Source organism: Paramisgurnus dabryanus, chromosome 18, assembly GCF_030506205.2.
Source record: "Paramisgurnus dabryanus chromosome 18, PD_genome_1.1, whole genome shotgun sequence".
NCBI classification, from domain to species: Eukaryota; Metazoa; Chordata; class Actinopteri; order Cypriniformes; family Cobitidae; genus Paramisgurnus; species Paramisgurnus dabryanus.
In genome coordinates, this window is record NC_133354.1 from 28,474,980 (window position 1) to 28,496,784 (window position 21,805).

The 21,805-nt window shown below is 38.6% G+C and overlaps 1 protein-coding gene across 5 annotated transcripts in view; it reads right to left on the reverse strand.

The window, feature by feature from the left end:
• Window positions 1-21,805, reverse strand: part of aff4 (AF4/FMR2 family, member 4) — a 41,024-nt gene extending 19,219 nt beyond the window's left edge. Inside the window, exons 1-4 of one of the 5 annotated variants that reach the window (XM_065287557.2) lie at window positions 21,528-21,805; window positions 11,849-12,091; window positions 4,447-4,573; window positions 139-912 (exon numbers count right to left, since the gene is read on the reverse strand). In XM_065287557.2, coding sequence (XP_065143629.1) covers window positions 139-912; window positions 4,447-4,573; window positions 11,849-11,865 — 918 coding nt within the window. In that variant the 5' untranslated portion in view covers window positions 11,866-12,091; window positions 21,528-21,805. The remainder of the gene's footprint in view (window positions 1-138; window positions 913-4,446; window positions 4,574-11,848; window positions 12,092-21,527) is intronic. The other 4 variants (XM_065287560.2, XM_065287559.2, XM_065287561.2 and 1 more) reach the window with 4 other exon arrangements.

Genomic DNA, 21,805 nt, shown 5'->3' on the forward strand with positions numbered 1-21,805 from the left:
GTCACAAATGTTCTCAACAATTTGAAGATAAGGTTCTGACAGTTACCATGTTTTCCTTATATTATTAACTTTTATTTTATTGAAAATGTGAATGCTCATGATTCAATTCTTGGGTAAGAGAAATGAGCAGAATCTTACATCTATGGGCTGTGTTGGAATCTTTAGCTTGGTGAGGGAAGCCTTGCCGTTGGGCTTCATTTCTGCCACCGAACTGCTGTGTGACTGACTGCCGTAAGACTCGGAGGAAGTCTTGGGCTCAGCGGTCTCTTGACCGTCCATGGGGCGCACGTAGGCAGTGGGTTTCTGAACCATAGGATTGGGCTTAATGAGCGAGGGCGGGAAAGCCTGGCTGGGATGTTGGCTGCTCGAGAAAGAATGAATCCTTGAGGGTGAATCCCAATTCGCCTCCCGGTCCCTCGGAGACTTACGGTAGCGTTCCTTATGATCGGCCGTCAGCGACCGTGAGTGGCTGGTGGAGCTCAACGATCCCTTGGCCGGGCTGGAGGTGGAGTGGGACTTGTGCTCGGAGCTGTGCTTACTGGACTTCTTGCTTCCGCTGCTGTATTCTCGCTCGTGGCGCTGGCCGCTACCACTGCTACGCTGGCTGCCGCCATGGCCGCCCTGCATGGATGAGCGTTTCTGCGAGGAGGTGGATGTTGACGTGGAAGAGCCCGAGGCAGAAGAGGATGAAGCTCCAGGAGCTGGGCCGACGGGAGTCCATTTGCTGTTCTGGCTCTGGGAGCCTCCGCGCTGGTCGCTGTACAAAGACTGACCAGACTTTTCTTCTGAGGTACTATTGGATGCTTTGGGAATGAGTTTTGACATTGGGGGTTCGCCGATAGTTTCCTTCATCTCGTCGTAATTTCCAAGCATGCTCTGGATGCGACTGGAAAGTTTATCTTCCTTGCAAGACTGTTGGAAGAAAGGAAATCAGAAAGGGTGTCAGATTTGAGATATATGAAATAAAAAAAATGAGATTATCATGCATACAACAGGTAGCTAATCCGTTTTAACTTAAGTAAACTTGATAGCCATGTCATCAATAAGAAATTAAAACCATTTCTGACAACAAGCATATGAATATATTAGGGCTGAGCAGTATATCGAGGTTTGGTAATATATCTGTATTTTTCCCAGCGGGATATGGGATGAGACAACATCGTCTATATCAATATGGTCTGATATGAACCTCTTTTTTGCTACAGAAGCTCTACCAAAAATTGAGGTCAAACTTAAACTTTCCAACCAGCTCGCATGTTGCGCAGATGAATATTTTTGAACAGGGAGGAAAACCCTATCTTTGAACTTTCTTTCATAAAGTTGGTTTAAGGTTATTGTGATCTCTCGCATGGGAATTAACTGCATGTAAACTTTGTACGATAAATATCTCTGTATTTTCTACATTGCCATTATCCAAAAATTACAAAAACATGAATTTAGGTCATTATCACCCAGCCCTAGGATATATTGGCATATATTAAAAATATACATTTATGATATTATATTACTGATCACATGTTCCAGGACCAAACTGACCTGTTTTACTTAGTTTACCAATTTGTTTGATCATAAAAAATTATTTATCAGAGTTACACAACCCAAACCAGTGTTAAACTGTTAAAAATGTTTGAGAGATCATTCTTTAATAGTAGTGAAAATTTACAGCGCTACACCGCAAAATGCAATCGTGACAGATGTGTGCAAATATAAAATGACGCACGAGTTCTGCGTGATGTGCACTTTAATGCACCGGAGATCATGCGCATGGACTCTTTTCCGGTTTCGGCCCGTAGTTCTGATTTCATTGCCATTTATCACTATTTAATACTTTATTTTCTGCACTAATTTAAAACCTGTATCTAATAAAATGTATGCATTAAATTTGTTGGACGTCTAAACTAGACAATTATATAAGATTAATGACAACATTTATGTTTATGTTAGCTTTTTAAGAAAGAAAATACTGGTGGAAAGGATATTTAATAATCATATGTATGCTACATTTTTGATAGCATAATTACAGTAAGGTCAAAATAAGAGACAATCCTGGACATTTGACATGTTTGGGTGACATTTCACCCATTTCCTTGACCAATCAAATGATTAAAAACAATGTAAAAGATGATGCAGATTCATATGACCATTATCTGTCTAAATGGTCAAGTCAAGCACACAGGTGCAGTTTATTACAGGAAATATTTACTTTTACAAAAATGTACTGGGTTGCAAGTTAACCTGTGGAAATTTCAAGCAGGGGTTTTCCACAGTTAAGTAGTTTTTTTTAATTGTATAGTTTAACAGAAGAGCTGGGTATTACGCAGCTGGGCTCAGCTCGCCTTTTTTGGCTCGGTTTGATTTTCCGCTAAATGTTCAACACTGGAGCAACGGAGCATATTGATGGAAATATGTTTTTGATTCCTGGCATGGATGTTTTTCACCACTAAACGGGAGTTTGGAAACTTGTACAACAAAGCACAGATGACGACATCATTCGTTTCTTGTATTTTGTACGATCTTGTATTTAGCAATGATGCTGGTTGTGACGATTCTCTTGGACCAATCAGTGATCTGCAGTGTTACACGCCACGTTTCAGTATCAGTACGGATCACTTGAAACCTCAACCGAGGAGGTAATAATAATAATAATAGTATCGGCATGGGTGCAAAATACACGAGGGACGTACTACATGTCCCCCCACTTTAAAATGAAGATAATTCTGTCCCCCACACTTTTCAACTCGCCGCCAACATAATTTTTGTTTGTTACTTAGATTTGATTTAAGTAACATAAACCCAATCTCAAGTGAGCTTTATAAAGCGAATCATCTTTCGCACACGTGCGTCTGGTCGAGCTTCAAAGTACGGGAGCGGGAACAGTGTAGACCCGTCACTGCGTCGTCTCAAACTTTCACATGCTTTCAGGTATTGCCAATATATTTTTGAGCACAAGAAGATGGGAAACAGATTTACTTGCACGCTATATGAAATTTATGCATGCGCCCACCTGATCTGCGTTGAGCGTAATTCCGCATTTCAAACCTATCTGTATCCATAAATGCAATGCATCCATGGATCTAATTTATAGTGACAGCCCCCCCCCCCTTTTTAAGATGCCACCCCAATGAGCATGAGGTACTAGGTACTGTACACAGTGGACAACCCCCCAAGTGAGCTGTACTGAACCATACCAGACCATAATATGCCATGGAAAAGCACCATTAGTAATCACATCCCATAGGGAAAAATGAAAAAGAAAAAAAGTAGATACCAGCATGGACTGGAGCTGCCCGCTGGATGCATTTCTTGCATCATATGACCGATTTACTATAAACGTAAAACACTTACCTCTGCACATAGCTTGTTAGCAGTGAAGATTACACTGAGAGAGATTGTAATCTTCTTTACTGTAACATATGTGCCTAAAAAACCACGATCGTTTCTCACATATTTCAAATGAACCTCTTTACTTACTAGATGCGATTTAAAGAACCCATGTGTTCATTTAAACATTTAGCAGGCAAACATTTTAAAAATGTACAGTCTCAAAGGGATGAGGAACAGGAAATGTGTTTCAATAGGAAATAAACTTGCATGTCAAGCTATTTCATAGGGTCTTTGAAAACCAAATACTTCAATTAACGTTTTCAGTACATATGAGGACCAGCAGGGACAATGCAATAAACAGGATTGATGTCTATTTACAGTCTTTGTGTAACTACGCTCCACAGACACCTATTGCAAGCTCCCAATTTAACTAAAACAAACTTTTGCAACTTAACTTGCCATGACATTGTAGATTTAGCAATGCAACTATTTATCTTATCCAACACAAGCCGGGCATGCCGTTTATCTGTTCACACCTGGCAAAACAAACCATGCAACATTATATAGCCCCATGTAACTAAAAAGTGCCTTTCAGGAACGGGATGCAGCTTGAGAACTTACCATTTGTTCAGGAAGGAAACTACTAGACCCCTAACCACTGCTATAACTGCACGTGTGTCACTAATGTACTTACCCAAACACCTCACCATTACCCTCTGGGTTCAAACTCAATATCAAACAAAGCTACCAATTTTTTGTACCATATGTTTTTTGAACAGTTTACATGGTAGCACTAGCGCTGGACATTACTGACTACCATAATACTACTATACAAGGTGCAACCAATAAAAAGATCTAAAGTAGACAAAAAGTGTATCATCAATACAATATATCAATACTTAAGTATGAGCACAGCTATTGCTGTAAATAACACTGATAATCATTCAGTATTCCCATTTGATATCATGGTGGTAAATCCACAGAACTTTTTCGTATAGGGGTTCTTTGCCAAGGAATGAGATTAGTAAAGCATAATGTCAGGATGTAATAACTGAGAAAAAAAACACCCAAGACAAAATGAAGTCCAAAGGGCAAATAAATGAAGAAACAAAATGAACTTACAACTTTAATAGGTTCAGGGAAGAGGGGGGAGTTAGCTGGGAAGACCTCTCCTCCCTGATGAAGTTCCTGATTTCTCCTTTCCCTTTCTTTCATACGGAGCACATTCCGGTCTTCACGGTTCATGTTGCTAACAACAGAGACAAAGTCACTAAGCATTGAAGGAGAAAATAGCTTTCCAAATCCTACAAAATCTACATTTTAATCAAGATACAGTTGGCACTTCTCACAAATAAGGTTAAACAAATGTGAAAAAAGTTTGACCGGTCAAATAACGTGTTTAATCATAAGAAAATCTTTTACAGGGACCTCAAAACCCTGTTACCAAAATCTGGGACAAGTGGGAACAGAGTTTAATACATTGATTTCTGTGACTGGTGAATTTGAATGTATTTGGGTCATTTCTAGAAAAGTAAAAAAATAGGAAAAATAGGATTGCCAAAGGAGAGTTAATAATAGTTTACAGTACATTTCTGATACATTAGAATAAAATGTTTGTTTACGGGTATTATATCAATGCTGAGGTAACGGGATTCATTCATCTGCAGAGTTGGTCGAATGTATATAATAAAATTATACACACACTATAATAAAATGTGAAAATTATAAGCCATTTTAAGAGGGACACAGACATCTCAAACTTTTAAAAAAATTATAATAAATTAAACTGTTCATTTCATGTTACATGTTTATGTTCATCCGAGAGTTCTCAAAACAACAACAACTTAAGACTGATGCTTCCAAAAGTAGCGTATCGTATTTGTGGAATCACAATTCAACAACAAATAACAAAACAAAAACTAAAACGTTTTCCATTTAGTAGTGGTGCACCGATATATCGGCCAATGATGCTTCTCAATGAATTACGGTGAATTGTCGCTAAATCCAAAAGCCAGAGGGCGCTCTCGTGCAGAAACACAATATGCACAGCTATGACACGCAGCTTCAGGAAATGGCTTAAGGATAGATTATATTGCCATTTTTTCAAACCTTTTCGGGTATTTTCATGATAATAAAGAATATCTATAATGTTGAGTGTTGCTTTTTCAAATGAATGATATAAACGACTCAAACTAGCAGTGATGTCAGATCGATAAAGACGTACTGATCAAAAGCCATAGTACATGAAATAGCTGTGGATAATATCGGCTGTGCGATTCAGAATAGTTATCGGTATTTATCGGTGCACCCCCACCATTTAGAAAACAATGCTAGGCTATTTCACAAAGTAAGACAACAGTTAAAGGATAATTAAAGGAGCTGTACAAGTTTTTGACTACTAAATAAAAATACTATAATGTATTCGTAGAGATTTAGGAAACATGATAAGTTTGTTTCTCTGGAAAACATGCTGTAGCCAGTTATTTTCTTTTGGAAATTGCCCTCCAGTCCGGAATAACGGTTTGATCTGTGTGATCCTGCCCACTGTCAATTTACCCAACAGCTTGGGTGATTAAATGATATTGCATTGGCACATAAATGTGACCTCCGGTGGATGCACCTCTCGAAATGAGACGCAGATTAAGTTATAAAAATTCACCTGAGCACAACTGACAATGCCTTCCATTGTCAGTTGTGCTCCTGTTTGTGTCTGGCAACCCAAGAGGGGGGCAAGAAAAAACGTCTCCAATATCTAAAATTCAGACTGCGGTATTAGTTCAAAGGCAAGAAGTCTATGAGGCTGTTTACACTTGGTATTAAGATTCGTTTTCGTCGATCATGGCTGCTCGAACACATTTGCATCTACACCAAACAAGCAATCCGGTCGAATGTGTTTTCGACTACCTCTGAATGCGGTTGAAAGTGGACGAGCTGAAATCATTTACACCCCGTTTACACCTGTCTTTAGGGTCGTCCACTTGTGATCCGATTGACCAAAACAGATCTTTACACCCGTCTCGATGTAACATATAGCTCCTTTAAAGAGAAGTTGAAGGAGTAAAAGAGTTCACAGGACTATTTTATAGCATTATTGTACATAGTGGGTTTTTGTTAACCAAGACATTATTTTATACCAGCACTATCTCATGTATTTTAGATACACTGCATTAAAAGCTCTTTTCACACACAATCTTGCTCGGGGGGGTATGTGACATACCCAGGTATGTTTGAAATAAAAAATGTCTTTATGTATTACCGTGTGCATGCATTAACTTTAGTTTACCAGTAGGAGGTTGATTAAACTAACTCTTATCAGGTGCCACCAGAACTGACGTGATCAGGTTTTAGATTAATCAACCGAAAGTTCAGGGTTTTGCTGATAGTAAGTTCACGCTGCTTTCTGGAATACACCCCTGGTAAATTACCAATAAATGAACATGTGTGAACATGACCTTTTCAAAAATACTGGGAAATCATGGCAATTTTCCATCTGTGTGTGTGTGTGTGTGTGTGCAAAGAGCAGAATTACTAGTATGACCACATACAAGGTCAAAATGTGACGACGTATGAAGTTTCTTTGGGCCAATAATCACTCTTTGATTTAGATGATGTGTTCATTTTGTCAAGTTTACAGAAGTCAAAGGACAATTTCAAGTAGTTTAGTTTGAAGTCATCTAATATGATGATGTTGAGTCAACAGCAACTGCACAAAGGTAAACATTTGCCACAAAAAAAGAAAACAACAAAAACGGACGCATACATTCAGACACAAAGTCATACCCTGTTATGCTGTCAAACACAATGTTGGCGGCAACACGGCCATTTAGAGGAAACGTCCACTTAATGATGAAAAAATACTCATCTTACATTACTTGTGCCGGCACATTTGTGTATTTACCAGAAAAGCCACTCTTGTATTTTACTGGGATTACTGAAAGAGGCTGCTATCTTTTTTTGTATATTACAAAGATTTACTGAATGAAAATATATGCTCTAAAAATTACAGTAAAAGCTAAAGTAGTTCACTTAAAATATTTGACCATTATTTAGCACTGGGAAGAACATCAAAACAAACGAAAATAAGGACACTTAAAGCTAACTGTGGAATGAAGTCTTTACATTAACCTACTATTCCTACACCAGTAAACACAAAAAGTTAAATACTTAACAGTTTATAAAACACACAGACTATTCAGCAATTTAATCCATCCAAAAATGTTTGCTTGGGTAAGATCGCTGCTTGCATCACTAATTAAATCAGCAGATTAAGTGATAAAAGGAGCAGTTTGGAAATCCATTAACAACAAAAGATTTTGTTTCGATATAATATATTCTGCTACGGGGAATGAGTATGTTTACATGCATTTACAAAATTAGATTTTTAGTCAGACTATTATAATTCATTACACATGCCTACAATAAAAAACATTCGATTCTGCATTTTGTCATGCCTTATACTTGGACAGACGGACACAGACTGTAACTTTTTTTTAAGGTGTTGATGAGAGTACTTTTGCAAGACAAAATCATTTAAATTAACCATGTGATGTGTTGCTTGAATACAAACATTGCCCTAAGCCAAAATCCAATTAGTTACATCTCATGCAAATAATGAATGATATTTACTGATGAAGTGGTGTGCACACACCCAAATCTTACCACAGCACTGCTCATTAAAAGTGTGAATGGCTTTGTAATTGAAACCTGTAGGGGACGTCAGTCTGCAGATTCAAGGTTTCTATTTGAATAACATGTACTTTTGTGAACAGAAGATTTATTTTTAAACATTACCAAAAATAAGGAACATGGACAGCACAAAAATGATTATTTTTGCAGAATGAACATAAAGGTTCATTTGAAGGCAAAACTATTAGCCCCCTTGGTAAATATGAGCAAAGAAAGCTGGAAAAATTAATCTGATCGTGGGAGAGCTTTTGTCCACTCAAATTATTCTCCTTGCTGAGCATTAAGACGATATAGACACACGTCCTCTTTCAGGTAGATTTACAGCATTGACCAGTCGATTAAAACCATTATTGTGGAAATAGATGTTTCTATGGTTTTAACTATTTCCTTAAAGCCACTTTCTATTTTGTGTAGCTCAATTTTTTTGCTGCACATCAGCACATCAACTTGTCTTTGGTTTTACTCATTGTAATGAAGGATTAAGGGGTCTTTGTGTTACTTTATATTTATTTTTCTGTGAAACTGGAAGTTATGACTGGAAAACATGGCATGCTTTTAGTCAGCTTGGTGTGCTAAGAAAGTGTTAATATCAATGGGAATATACTTCAGAGATATTTTACTCGTAAAAATGTCTAGGGGGGGCCAATAGTTGTGTCCAGTGTGTATACAGTTATGCGTGGCTCACTGCGCGATATGCGGTTTTACAGTCTTAATTTATTAAAATATTTAAATTATTATTTAAATCCAGACCAAGCGAGGTGCACTACATCAGGGTAGGCAACATCATGGATTTCCCCTTATGAGGAAAAGATTAAAACAAGCTATACTACAGCTAAATATATCTAAAAAAAATTGAAGAACATCGTTTAGGTTTGTTAAGTGCAAATTTACAGAGCCTTGGTCAATAAACAGCGATGTCTTAATGAAATTATCCAATGTAGCCAATATGTGTGCACCTGTAAATGTACAAACGAAAGCAATACAGGAGGCAATGCATATTAATATAGGGCATTTTCAAAAATACATTAGTAGATAAATTAACATGTATCTTTAATTAACGGATGAATCATTAAGTTGAAGAGATCAATTTTAGTCATTTCGATATTGTCATCATTTCAGAAAAAGCTTAAATGCTATCCAGATCATCATAAAAGGACTGCCTGATGGCCCGGGGCCAGCGTGAAAGACGGTTGGGCCAGTAAACAGTATCGTCACTGGTCCGATCGAGACAGTGCTTCGCCCTCAGTCACTAAAATATATTTTCTGCCTGTGGTCGTTTGTATGTATTTTTATGCAGTGTTACCATTGAGACACATTTTAAGCATCGCAAACGTTAACTTTTCAGCAATGTCATGAAGTTTCCCCTACCTTATTGGTTGTTGTGCACATTGTTGCGTGTTATCGGGAAATTTCAGATTTAGAGTTTACATTTAAAATAACCTTAACAAATAATGAATAAAATGTATATAACTACATTTGCATTTTGAATTTTCATTTTAAATATGTGACACTGAAATCTTTTTTTAGTGGGACAAGTGAAAATTCTGGCAGGGCAAGTAAAAACCTCAACCAATGGCCCGACTGGGGTGAAATTCTATTTTGCATTCAAACGAACAGTGCTCTCTAGCGCCTCGCTTTTCCAAATGCGTGTTGCAACTACGGTAGCAGTTATGTAATCTCCTCGTCCGTTTCAGCTGGTTCACGTGTTCTGAATGGAAACGCATTGTGGAAACGCGTTGGTAGGCTAGTGCTTTTTGTCCCTCTCTGCTATTATAGTTTTTCAATATGGCGGAACAACATGGAAGCTTCCTTGGACTTACCCGTTCAATTTAAGTAAAGAGAAGAAATTCTAAGCTTACAAAGAAAAGTCAGATCACTGGCAGGGGTCATTTGACACCAATGAGGACATATTTCTGAATAAAGACATTGATTTTGATTAATAAAACAATCAAAAACCTACTTACAGTCCCTTTAACTGATCAACAAAAATACAAAGTATTTTTAAACTTTAAAATTGCATTTAGAGGTAGATGACCATAATTCTGTTATTGCAGTTTTACTTTGCAAGGCTTTCCACATACACTGTATGATTTAACAAAATAGGAGTAGAATTTTAGAATTGAAAACTCTACGAAAATCAAAATACTTTCTTAACTGAACTCTTGACAATTTATTCAACCTTTATTATACATGTATGATGTGTAAAACAAGAAGGGCATAGCTTCATGAATTTAACGTGAACATTGCGGTTGCTTGACATCCCTGCAGTTGGCTTGTCAGTAGTGCGGTAATTTACGTCACTTTTCCGCGTGACCACGCCGGAGCTCGCCCTGCTAAGTGGCAAAACATTCAACAAAATGGCTGGTTTTCATAGCAGCTGCTGCAAAAACGCCAGTAAAACGGACTATTTTCAGCTTAAATTAAATTTAGTTGGCCTTAACAGTGACCCTAACAACTTGCCAAACAACCAGTAGCCTGTGGACATTGGCATATGGCCAGACACTGCTTTTCCTGACATATATGTTTGTCTTGCCTAACACTATTAAACCATCCCCTTTGTAGAACACAAGTGTTTTTGCAGTCCGTAGTACAGTCGATCGCACAACTACTTTTCCCATTTTAGACGCGTTTTTCATGCTATACTAATGCTGTCGCTCAGATTTTTGCCACTCGGTGGGCATAACCGCAGACACTTTCGTGAAGGTCACTGACGTTCATGCATACCATCTATACGGGATTGCGGTTACCGCAACAGCCCTACTACGTCAGTGTCTAGTAAATGCCTTAAATGTATAAATGCAAAAGGAGTTGATCTACGAAAAAGAAAATGATTATAATTCATGCCATTCCAAACCATATGAATAATTTCCCTAGACGAACCACATCTTATTCGTACTTTTGCATATTCAAACTTACTTAACAATACTGATCAATCATGTGAAAGTTGAGAATCAAAGACAACCCAAACTCTGAAGGCCAAACCTGGCGAAGATCACTGCATGCACCATACTTCAATATACACTAGTATGGAAAAGTGAATAAGATTTGAGAGCTGTGGTAAATTTGATTTTTACAATTTTTCTGTCAACATTCATCTCCACAATTCATGTGCTAAGTTGGAATACAATGAGGGTAAATAAATCACAAAAATCCAAAGTAAACTAACAGGAAAATGTTATTATAAATCAAGTGTGTACGATTAAGTTTATGTAAATCTTTACTGGACTTCTCCAGGTGTCTCTAGGCTGTAAATCCCTCGATGCAAATGTATGGTAAAACGGAGGGCATGATGTTTATTCCAGCGGGTTTAAGGGAGTATGAAAGACAGAAGGTGCTGGGTACAATATGGTCAGACTACAGGATCTTTAAAAAATTTGATGACTAATCTGAACAGCACGAGGTATTAATCTGAATGTGTATTTAGATAATAAAACACATTTTCTACTCAACCTGTTAACCATCTATTATATATAAGCACTGCCTTAAAGATTAACATTCATTTAATTGACTTCAAGTAAGTTTGCTTTTTAAGACAAACCATTTTTTAAACATCTCACTATATTTAAAGGGTGCTCAGACACAAACATAAATTAGATTATCATCTGTTAGGCCTGTCCAGAACATTCTTATTCTTTGGCATTGATCCTACACACAGATTAGAGAGCTGCGGTTGTTTTAAACACCGTCTCTGTTTTGCATTAACCCACGTTTATTGAATTAAACTGATGTTAAAATAATCAAACTACAACAGGATGTAAATGATTGAGAGAAGGCCTAAAGTTTGCCGTGACTGCTATAGGAATTACTCACTGAAAACATGGCTGGTGCTAGGGCTTACCCTGACTGAGAGGCCATGGCCTCAACCAATGAACCATTGGAAGAGGATTGAGAGAAAACTCCAAACAACCCGATGGTGCTTTTCAGCTACGGGTCCCTCTTGTTAAGTACCGTCCACTTTAAGGCACAGTTTCTTGATAGCCAGCTTTCACACTTCAATCGTCACTGCCGTATTTCCTGGGAGTTGAGATAAATCTGACTTAGGGAGGTGCGCTACGGTCTGTCTGCGGACCAAACCACTCAGCTACAGAGAGGAGGCACAATTGTAGGAAACACACGGTAAAACATATGCAGCACATATTTTATGTTACTTTAACTTAAAAAAATAAATGATGTCAATTTTCACAAGCTAAAGCTTCAAATAGTAGGTCGAATTGACCTGCAAAACAAAGTTGTTTTAATTTCATACTGCATTTTTTACAGTGAAGTAAAAAAAGTATCAGATACTATTTTGGTGAACAAAGTATGAGGATTCAGCAGCAATTGTAAAAGTTTATCTCTGACTGCCATACAAACAAAAACTGATAATATATCTGACTAAATGAGTTTAAATGTATATGCTAACAGCAGAATCATTGATTTTACTTGAAATTGACTCCACATAAAGACAAATCCATTTAAACGCAGTCTTTAAGATCAGCTCAACCGAGTAACAAACCCCCTCTGTGTCTGGTAAAACATGGTGCAGTCCACCACTGCCCTTATAAGGAGATGTTATTTTATACCAGTCAGCCACTCCTCTTCATGACACTCTGACTCAGAGCAAAATCCAACCAATCAGCTGCTGCCTGTCAGTAAACATGTGCCCTCCCCCACTTGGCCTTAAGCCAACACAATCAGCGTAAATGTCCTTAAAGGGCCAGCTGCAGTTTTTCAGGTCTAGGGGGAAAGCACGTCAAAAGGATTAGCGCACGCTAGTTCTCACTTGGGTGATGAGGCAATTTGTTGCAATATGGGAATCACCAAAAACAATTTCACTTACCAACCAGGTAGGTGAGGGAGAGCAAGTCTTTAAAAATCTAACTCACTCTCTGTATATATATGTATGTTTAATCTCTATATGCTTGTCTCTGGACTAGGAAAGCACAATGAAGAATTTTTCCATTTGGATCAAAGCATCTTCCAAATGCATAAATGTGAAATTATATTACATTATAAGATGGGTACATGTGACCCAATAAAAATGTTTTATTCTATACAGTAGTACAGGGTTTACTTTTACATTTGCACATGGCAGCATAAACAACAACAGGGGCTAATTGCATACTTAAGCAACTTAGCAACTAAGTTAAGACTGTGTCTTAGTCTGGCCAACTAACAATTAGTAATGCTAATCGGTCTTAACGGACTATGATCAGTGTTTAAATAAAATAAAAAGATGACCAACTTTTAAAGACTAGTCAAAGCATTATATGCAACTGGCCACAGAACATAAGAGATTCAAATTGTCATCATGATTCACGTCACCTGCAGAGCTGGCATTGAACAACAAATAAAATACAAATAAACTAATAAAATAAAATAAACAGGCCTACACAAAATATCTTACATAAAATATTTAACAGTAAACGAAAAATAAAAACACACACTGAATTATGCGCTGTGCTTAACCACCATAAATAGAACAGGGATAGTAGGGCATCATCAGACATAATGAACCATTTAAACCATTTAAAGTTCACGGTGCGCCAACAGACCTGTATTTGCTCACAGGGGCATTTATGGTAATGTTTTTTGGGCGGCCCGCCTAAGCTGGGAAACCCTACCGCCTTAACACGTCAAGTGCATCTCGGAGAATAGTGAGGACGCGCGCCACACGGCAGAAATGAAATAAAGACGTGGTCCGTCATGTCTGGAGGATAGCCAGTTGATTAAATACGTGTCAGTGAGAACTGTTAGGGTGCACTCACATTATCCAAACCAAACCATGCCCCAGCGCGATTGTCACCCCTCCCTACTCCCCCAGGTGCACGCACTCACACTGTACTTCTTATCGATCCGAGTCCGGGCGCGCTTTCGTCATTAAGATGCGATTGTTTTGAAAAAAGCAGGAAGTAAAGCACTCTCTTAACACTGGAACCCACCGAACCCATTTGGTGCGGGATTACAGACAGCCCTCTCACATGTCATCATATTGCTTAGTTGATCTGCCACGTGTGCAGCTCGGACATTCACGTAACCCCGCTGCTCGCATCAAAAGGTTTTTACGGAGGTAGACGAAGGTGAGTGGTCACGCAACTGACATCTTCACCTTTTGAATCACGCTCAGGCGCGATTGCGCTCACACCACAGCCTTCCGCGCCTGAGCCCAAGTGAACCGCGCTCCGGCCCACCTCTGCAACCCGGCCGTGGCGCGATTAACCAATCCGCGCCCGGGTGCAGAACAGAGAGATCACACTAGTCAAACAAACCAGGCTTTGGGGGTCAAACGCGCCTGAGCGGTTTGGATAGTGTGAGTGCGCCCTAAGTGGACTTATGTTTTGGGTTTATTTAAGCCTGTTATTTATTGGTCTATATACAAATTTAAAGTTAGTTAGCTGGTGATTTCTTGTTAGCTGCTAGCTTAGTTTCACGTGCCTGTTGATTAGATATAACGTTATTTATGTGCATTATTAACATGCTACAGTAGTTACACTCCTTTAATAATGTAATTAATAGTGGGAAATAATCAGTTTTTACAATTTTTGCGCTCTCTCTCATCGTTCGCCAAACGTTCTACAACATCTGCTTCAGTTTGTGTTTATTAACCCTTTAGTTTCACTTCATCATGCAGCTATTCCTGTTAGAGGTAAAAACATTTAATTCATTAATTATCTAGTGTGTGTTCATTTTCTGTCATAGTTTCTTCAAAATTAAGTTTTATTTGAGTGTTTTAAAAAAAAAATATTGTAATTTTCATCATAACGCCCCCGGCAACGCCCCCCGCCCAACCCTACCACCTTAACTAACAAATTTTCTGCAGGAAACCCTGAATCTACATAAATATATTATCAGCGGTGTATAAACACCTTACAAAATGAACTGTTTTTTTATTACTTCAGAATGAGACAATTTTGTTAGTGGTCGACTGATATATTGCCGCAAAATCTTTCCGTTTGGCCGCGGTTTGGTCAGGTTAGCGCTTTAGCATTTTGTTTCTTAGGAAAATTAATACACTCAACCTCACACAGAGCCCCGCAGAGTAGACCAGTTGACGCAGGACACCAAAACACCGCGAGAGCAACTCGAGAGCAAACTGCTTCATATGCTTTCAAATTACCAACTAGCTCAGGCGGCACCACGCAAAGTCACTACAGAATGTAGTGGAGTAAAAGTTTGCCAAAAAAAAAAAAAAACACTCTGATAAAGTACAGATAAAAAATATACTTCAGTAAAAATACTTCAGCACTTTAATTCTCCTTATTTTATTTATCATTTCAAATTAATTTATGATTTAAACAAAAACGTGTGTGAAAAGCTTAGGCATTTAGTACCCCATTGCTGATACCACACGGGTCAGGTCGTGTCAGCTCACTTTACTTTGCCTTGGTAAGCTTTTCCATTAAGTTTAGTACAGTGGTGACCAACCCTGTTCCTGGAGATCTACTGTCCTGCAGAGTTCAGCTCCAACCCCAATCAAACACACCTAAACCTGGCAGTCAAGCATTGCAGGGCAACCTAAAAATTTGTGTCAGGTGTGTTGAAGCTGGGTTGGAACTAAAATATGCAGGAGGGTAGATCTCCAGGAACAGGGTTGGTCCCCCATGGGTTAGTACCACTTCAGAGTGGGAGGGATTATAGGCGTGTCGTTGTATTTGCCCTGCCTACTGCTGTGAAATCATAAAAAAGTGGGAGCTAGCATCGTTGGAAGGCAGTGTTTTCCATAGATTCATTTATTTGTCAGTTTGCACATCGTGTTTGTCACTATACCTCTGTCTCACATGTCCGTTTCTGTACAAACACCCATGGCATCAGTCAACGCCCTCAGCCAAGTTGCTAAAATGCTGTGCATACATGCAGAAGTGCGCGTCACGGATGTGCCACCACAAACTGCAAGGAAAACATAAGTATGGTGTTCCTGATTCTTAGCCTGTGGATGTTTTTCACTGCTAAAAGCAGTTTGTGAACTCACAAAGCACAGACGAAAACAGGTTTGCTAGAGACAGCGCAAGCACGAAGGTAAAGGTAATCTTGTGTTAGCAATGACACTGGTAGGCCTTTTCGGAATACCATTTTTTGAGCTTCGAAGCTCTAGTAGAAATCTAATAGAATATTCGAAGCTTCGGAAGGAGGGGCTGAACATAATTTTCTCTTTAATAAAGGCAGGAATCTCTGTGTGTGTGTGTCTGTCTACAGTTTTATCATGTGCCGGATGTGTTGCTGCGGACCCAAGGGAGTGTAGTGCCTTTTTTCGTGCAATATGGACATGTGACACGTTTAGAATTATTAAACTTAAAAAATACTACAGAACAGCGCAAGCCGGAAGTGGCGTGCCTGTCACGCGTCCTGCGTGAACAGCATTTGTGAAACAAAACACGAGCAATACTTTTAATAAGGTAGCCTAACATTTTTCTAACAAACAAACACTCCCGTATCAGAAATTAGCAGCACAGTAATTACTGACAACAAGGGAAGGCTATTTAAATAAAACAACGAAAATAAATGAACAGAGTTCAACAACTGAAATAAAACGGTAGCATACTTTCAAAATCAAGTTTATTTATAACACTTACACCATCCAATATGTTTTTTTCATCCGTAGAACAATAAAGAAGATATTTTGCAGAAACCCCAGTGCTCCGTCATGCAAGTCAACCGATTCGCCACTTTAAGCATATATATCCAATACAAAAGTAATCCCCCATAACTCCGTGTGACATATTGACGTCTTGTGAAGCAAATCAATCAGTTTTTGCAAGACACTGAACGTTATTTACAACACTATTAGCGTGAATGCCAAAGCAGGATGCGCACTTTACGTTCGAGACGATCTTCTTTCTACTGGTGGCGTTTGGTGGCTGTTGACTATGGATTTTTGTCTCTCTGCGCCACCTATAGAGCGGGAGTGTGAAGCGCACTTCCTGCTTGGCAAAAACTCTGCATTAACGCTGTAAAATATTTATATATATATATTATTCGAATCTCAAAACTGAAAATCGAATGTCAACCCACGGAACGAATATATTATATTCTGGTCCAGCCCTAGACACTGGTAGTGACGATTCTCTCAGACCAATCAGTGACCTACAGTGTTTTCGTGTCACGTTTAAGTATCAGCTTAAGTATTCGCTTGGAACTCCAACCGAGGTGGTACTAAAAAAAAAAGTATCGGGTACTACTTACTGTACCCTGTGGAAATGCCCCAAAAGTGAGCGGAGCGAAACCGACCCAATCCGTGGAGTACTATGCAATAGAAAAGCAGCATATAAAGTTGCTCATTAGAAGTCAGAGCCAGGACTTTTTTACAGTTCTGAACTTTTACGATTGCAGAAAGCAACCTGGAATAACCTTGTAAGCAAAAACAACTCCAAAAGGAGCTCAGCTCTCTAGGGACTGTAAAGAGACCTTGCGCTCAAATACAACACCCTGTAAAGATTAACACCATTTTTCAAGGTGACATAAGGCAAAATTGGCCTTTATGTGTATACATTTTCACCTTACTGACCATACTGAGGCATAATGTATGTATTATTTCACATTTAAAATCAGTTTTACATGAACAGCCATAAAGTGAATCCTTCACTTGTATGACAAATATCTTACAGAAGTGTGTGCTCAGGGTGTGTGCCCAGTCACGTATTAGAGCAAACAACCTAGAAGAAGTTTAATCTTACATCATCATCATCATCCAGCTGTGACTCTTAGCAAAATCCCAAGGTAAACAACCGCTACCACAGAGAACACTGACGTTTAATCTTTAACAGTCTATAACAGCAGTCCAAAAATGAATGCTTGTGTGTTTCAAAATCTTATTATGACCGAAAACCCAGCGGTAGCCCTGAGGCAAATGATATCTCTGAGACGAACCTTTGTTCTTTTAACTAATGGAATGTGCTGCAGTAACCGCACGTACCTATTCTGACCTTAAGTGACCTAATGGACTGCTGAGGTTGCAAACAACATAAGTCGGTCCACCAAATAAAAAGCAGTAACTTGTAGCACGGACTGCTGCTAGATCCCTTGCTACAAATCATTACCTAACAAAGTTCACTCCGTTTTACATAAAGACACACATAGTAAAGTGTCAGTCTTTCTAATCATAAACACAGACAGGGGAAACCGTTAACAGAAGCCACAGACCACAAATAAAAACAGGAAGCACTGCGTATAGTCAAGGGCTTTAAATCTTATTTATACAGGGGCCAACTTCTGCTCAACTCACATGTCTTCAGCACTTCACTATGTTACTGGCTTAACACTGAATTTTGCTAGAACAATACGAACTGTGCTTTGGCACACTGCCTTCCTGTGCACGTCTTCCTTGTACAGTGCAGGAGTGTAAGTGTGTGTGTCTGTTTATTTCCATTGTATAAGTGGAACAAGGTCTATCCTAGCTCAAGCCTTAAGCCTGTGTCACACATGTATCTGTGCCAATAGCTTGGCTACGCTGGATAATAATGGAGCACTTAACTTAATGATACATCGGATACGTTCAGCAACTGTATCCTGTTTAAAGGAGTAAGAAGAAAATTTTTTGATAATTTACTCACTTCCATGTCATCCAAGATGTTTATCTCTTTCTTTATTTAGTCGAAAAGAAGTTCAGTTTTTGAAGAAAAAAATGGATTTTTCTCCATATAGTGGACTTCAATTGAACCCAACGGTTTGAAGGTCCAAATTGCAGTTTCAATACAGCTTCAAAGGGCTCTAAACGATTCCAACTTATCTAGCGAAACGATCATAATTTTCTGCAAAAATATGTAGTTTTTAACCAAAACTTCTCATCTTGCACTAGCTCTATGATGCGCATCTGCGACCTTACCTATTACATAATCACGTCGAAAGGTCACGCATGATGTATGTGAAATGTACAGACCATTTTAAACTATAAACTGACACAAAGATATAAATTAGGATCATTCCATATACAACACATCTTCTGAACAATCCTTCTCCACACTTGTAGTGGTATTTTCGCATACGTCACGCGCAGGGCTTGACATTAACACCCGCCAACCAATGCGGGTAGATTTCGGTTGTGGCGGGTAAGACAGCCAATCCCACTAGCCACTTTGGCTGGTTGAATATATTTTTTATCATAGTTTTCTTAAAAGTTATGCGAAATTATAAACAATGCACAATGACACTGGGAAACTTACAACTCCCATGAGCACTCCCTGCACCCAGCACAGCATACTGAGACCGTTTGTTGAGACGCGCCCACGATCAGCGGAGGCGCGTTGTGGACCAAAGCCCCACCTTTTTACCAGAGAGAGCGCGAGAGCTGATGGATTTGCGAATGCACGGGACGCAGTCTCATCGCATACATGTACACTTTGGGAAAGATAAAACAATCGCATGGAAGTGATTGAAGAGATTAAAAGTGCGTGCACACTCTCTGGGCAAGAGCGGAGATTAATTCATAGGGCATATCTGAATGCACACATCTCAGTTTTGTCCGAAATCAAAGGAAACCCACAAGTGGAGAGGTTCGCGCATCATTTTAATGTAGGCTACTTTATGCAATAAATGAAAGTCAATCTGCATCGAATCTAGCTAAATCAAGTACAATTACTCAAATTACAGTCATTTTATGATGCCAAAGTCAAGTTTAATTATATAAATGTATTTAACAAGCAACAAAATTGTGGACAGTGAAAATGCTTAGTGGCTAGTAACTTTGGAAAATAACTAGCCACTTTGGCTGGTGAGCAAAAAAGTTAATGTCAAGCCCTGGTCACGCGTGACCTTTCGGCATGATTATGTAATAAGTAAGGTCGCGGAGGTGCATCACAAGGCTAGTGCAATTCGAGAAGATCGTTTAGCTAAAAACCACCTTTTTGCCTCAGTTGGGAACGTTTAGAACCTACATTTCTTTCTCTAAAAAGAAATTCAGATATTCAAATCGTTGGGTTTCATTGAAATCCACTATATGAGGAAAAATCCTGGAATGTATTCCTCAAAAAACTTCATAAAGAAAGACATAAACATCTTGAATGACACGTGACGGGGTGAGTAAATTTTCAGGAATTTTTCCTTTAAAAATCCTTCAATGTGCATTGCATACTATTTCTTTCACACGATATGTGAAGTGGTGCGCATTACGCAACACAAAATGCTTTCAACAGCAGCACATCAACTACTTTTGTGTGACCTCATCAAATGTTCCATGTTGAAGTGGCATCCAGTTAACCTTAGAAAATGTATGTTAAAAATCTACATTTGTGTAAAACAGTGTCAACATTTGGTTGTCTATGGTTAAATTAAATCAAATGTTTAATACATTGTGGGATACACACACAGCACGTCACGGGATACCCCATGCATACTACACACAGTATACACATTACAGATATAGAAACAGTAAGCATGTTATAGTATGCTATTCCAAACATAGCCAAGCTACAGCTCTGGTTTTAAAATGGCCACCAAACTCTAGGAAACTGCTGTAAAAACGGTTATGCAAATGCCCCCTTAAATATAAATGTTAAGTTTGACCAAAAATACATACAAAAGATGTTCAAGTACATTGTGAACGCAGAAAATATTGACTATTTTGTTACTTGTGTTCGAGTATTCATAAATAAATAGTGTAGGCAAATCAATCAAAATGTGATAGAAATACTGACTACACAAATGTTTGTATTACTCTCCGCTAGACTAATAAACAAGTTCCTTGCAAGATAAATCAGTAATAATTCAGTGAAGTTTTATGTACGTCAATAGTTCACATCAGTAAGTCTTTTGAATGTAGTTAAACTGAGGTTATATTTAAGAGATGATTCACCGAGTTACTGCCATTTTGGCCGTGTTTACATATTGTCAAGATGGTAGACGCCAAGATAAAACTTGAGCTGAGAGTGAAACATTGCGTCCTTTCCCCTCATGAGTACGGTTTTGTTATGGAAAGTCTAGACATTTGACTGCTTGTTTTAAAGAGATGGGACATACTAAATCTAATTTCAACTACTATTTAGTACTGACAGTATGCGAACTGGGACGCAGAGATAACAGTTTGTGCACTGACGTCACGATCAAGAAACATGATGCAGTGCGCGAGTCAAAAGTTCACTAAATATAAATAACCAACACACATTACTAGGAATTAGTTGCTCGCAAAAAAATTGAAAAGTAAAATAAAAGTAATCGACTTAATTAACGTCTTATAAGAGAAACAAGTCATTTTAGAAATAAACTGTTGAAATACAAAACGTATAAATGCTAAAGCGCTAGTTATCATTTCGATCCGGACAAACATAACCATTCATGCTTTAAAACAAAAACCCAACCGAGATAAATACAGCGCACGATTGAGGGCTTAAATCCGAAAATAAAAATAATAATTTGTGCGTTATTTAAAATAAATTAGTGCAGCTTTGTCTAGGCGATGGCCTGTGAGCATGATCACCATTGGACAGCTCGCATTTCAGATACACAAACAGATATTAGATCCTTTGTTCATGTGACAACCCGTAACACGTTACTTTGGTGGTATAAATAAATAATTTTCATGTTCAAACCGTATGCTTTGCCCCACTTACCTCTTGGCTTCTTTTAGGCCCAGAGCATTCTAGCTATGGAAAGCCCTTCTCTTTGTCTCTGTCCGCTTCAGACTGATCTGCTGTAGCGTCCCAATAATAAATGTGTCACCGACCAAAACGCGAAACAGTAAAAAATCTTTAAAAGAGTCGGCTCGTTTAGGTAAGCCATACCGCCGAAGGTCGTTATTATTCTGTCTGACAGATTTGTCCAGCAGACCACGAACATTTTAGTAGAACATCGCGGATCAGGGTGGCTGATTTCGGCTTCGTAAACTAAC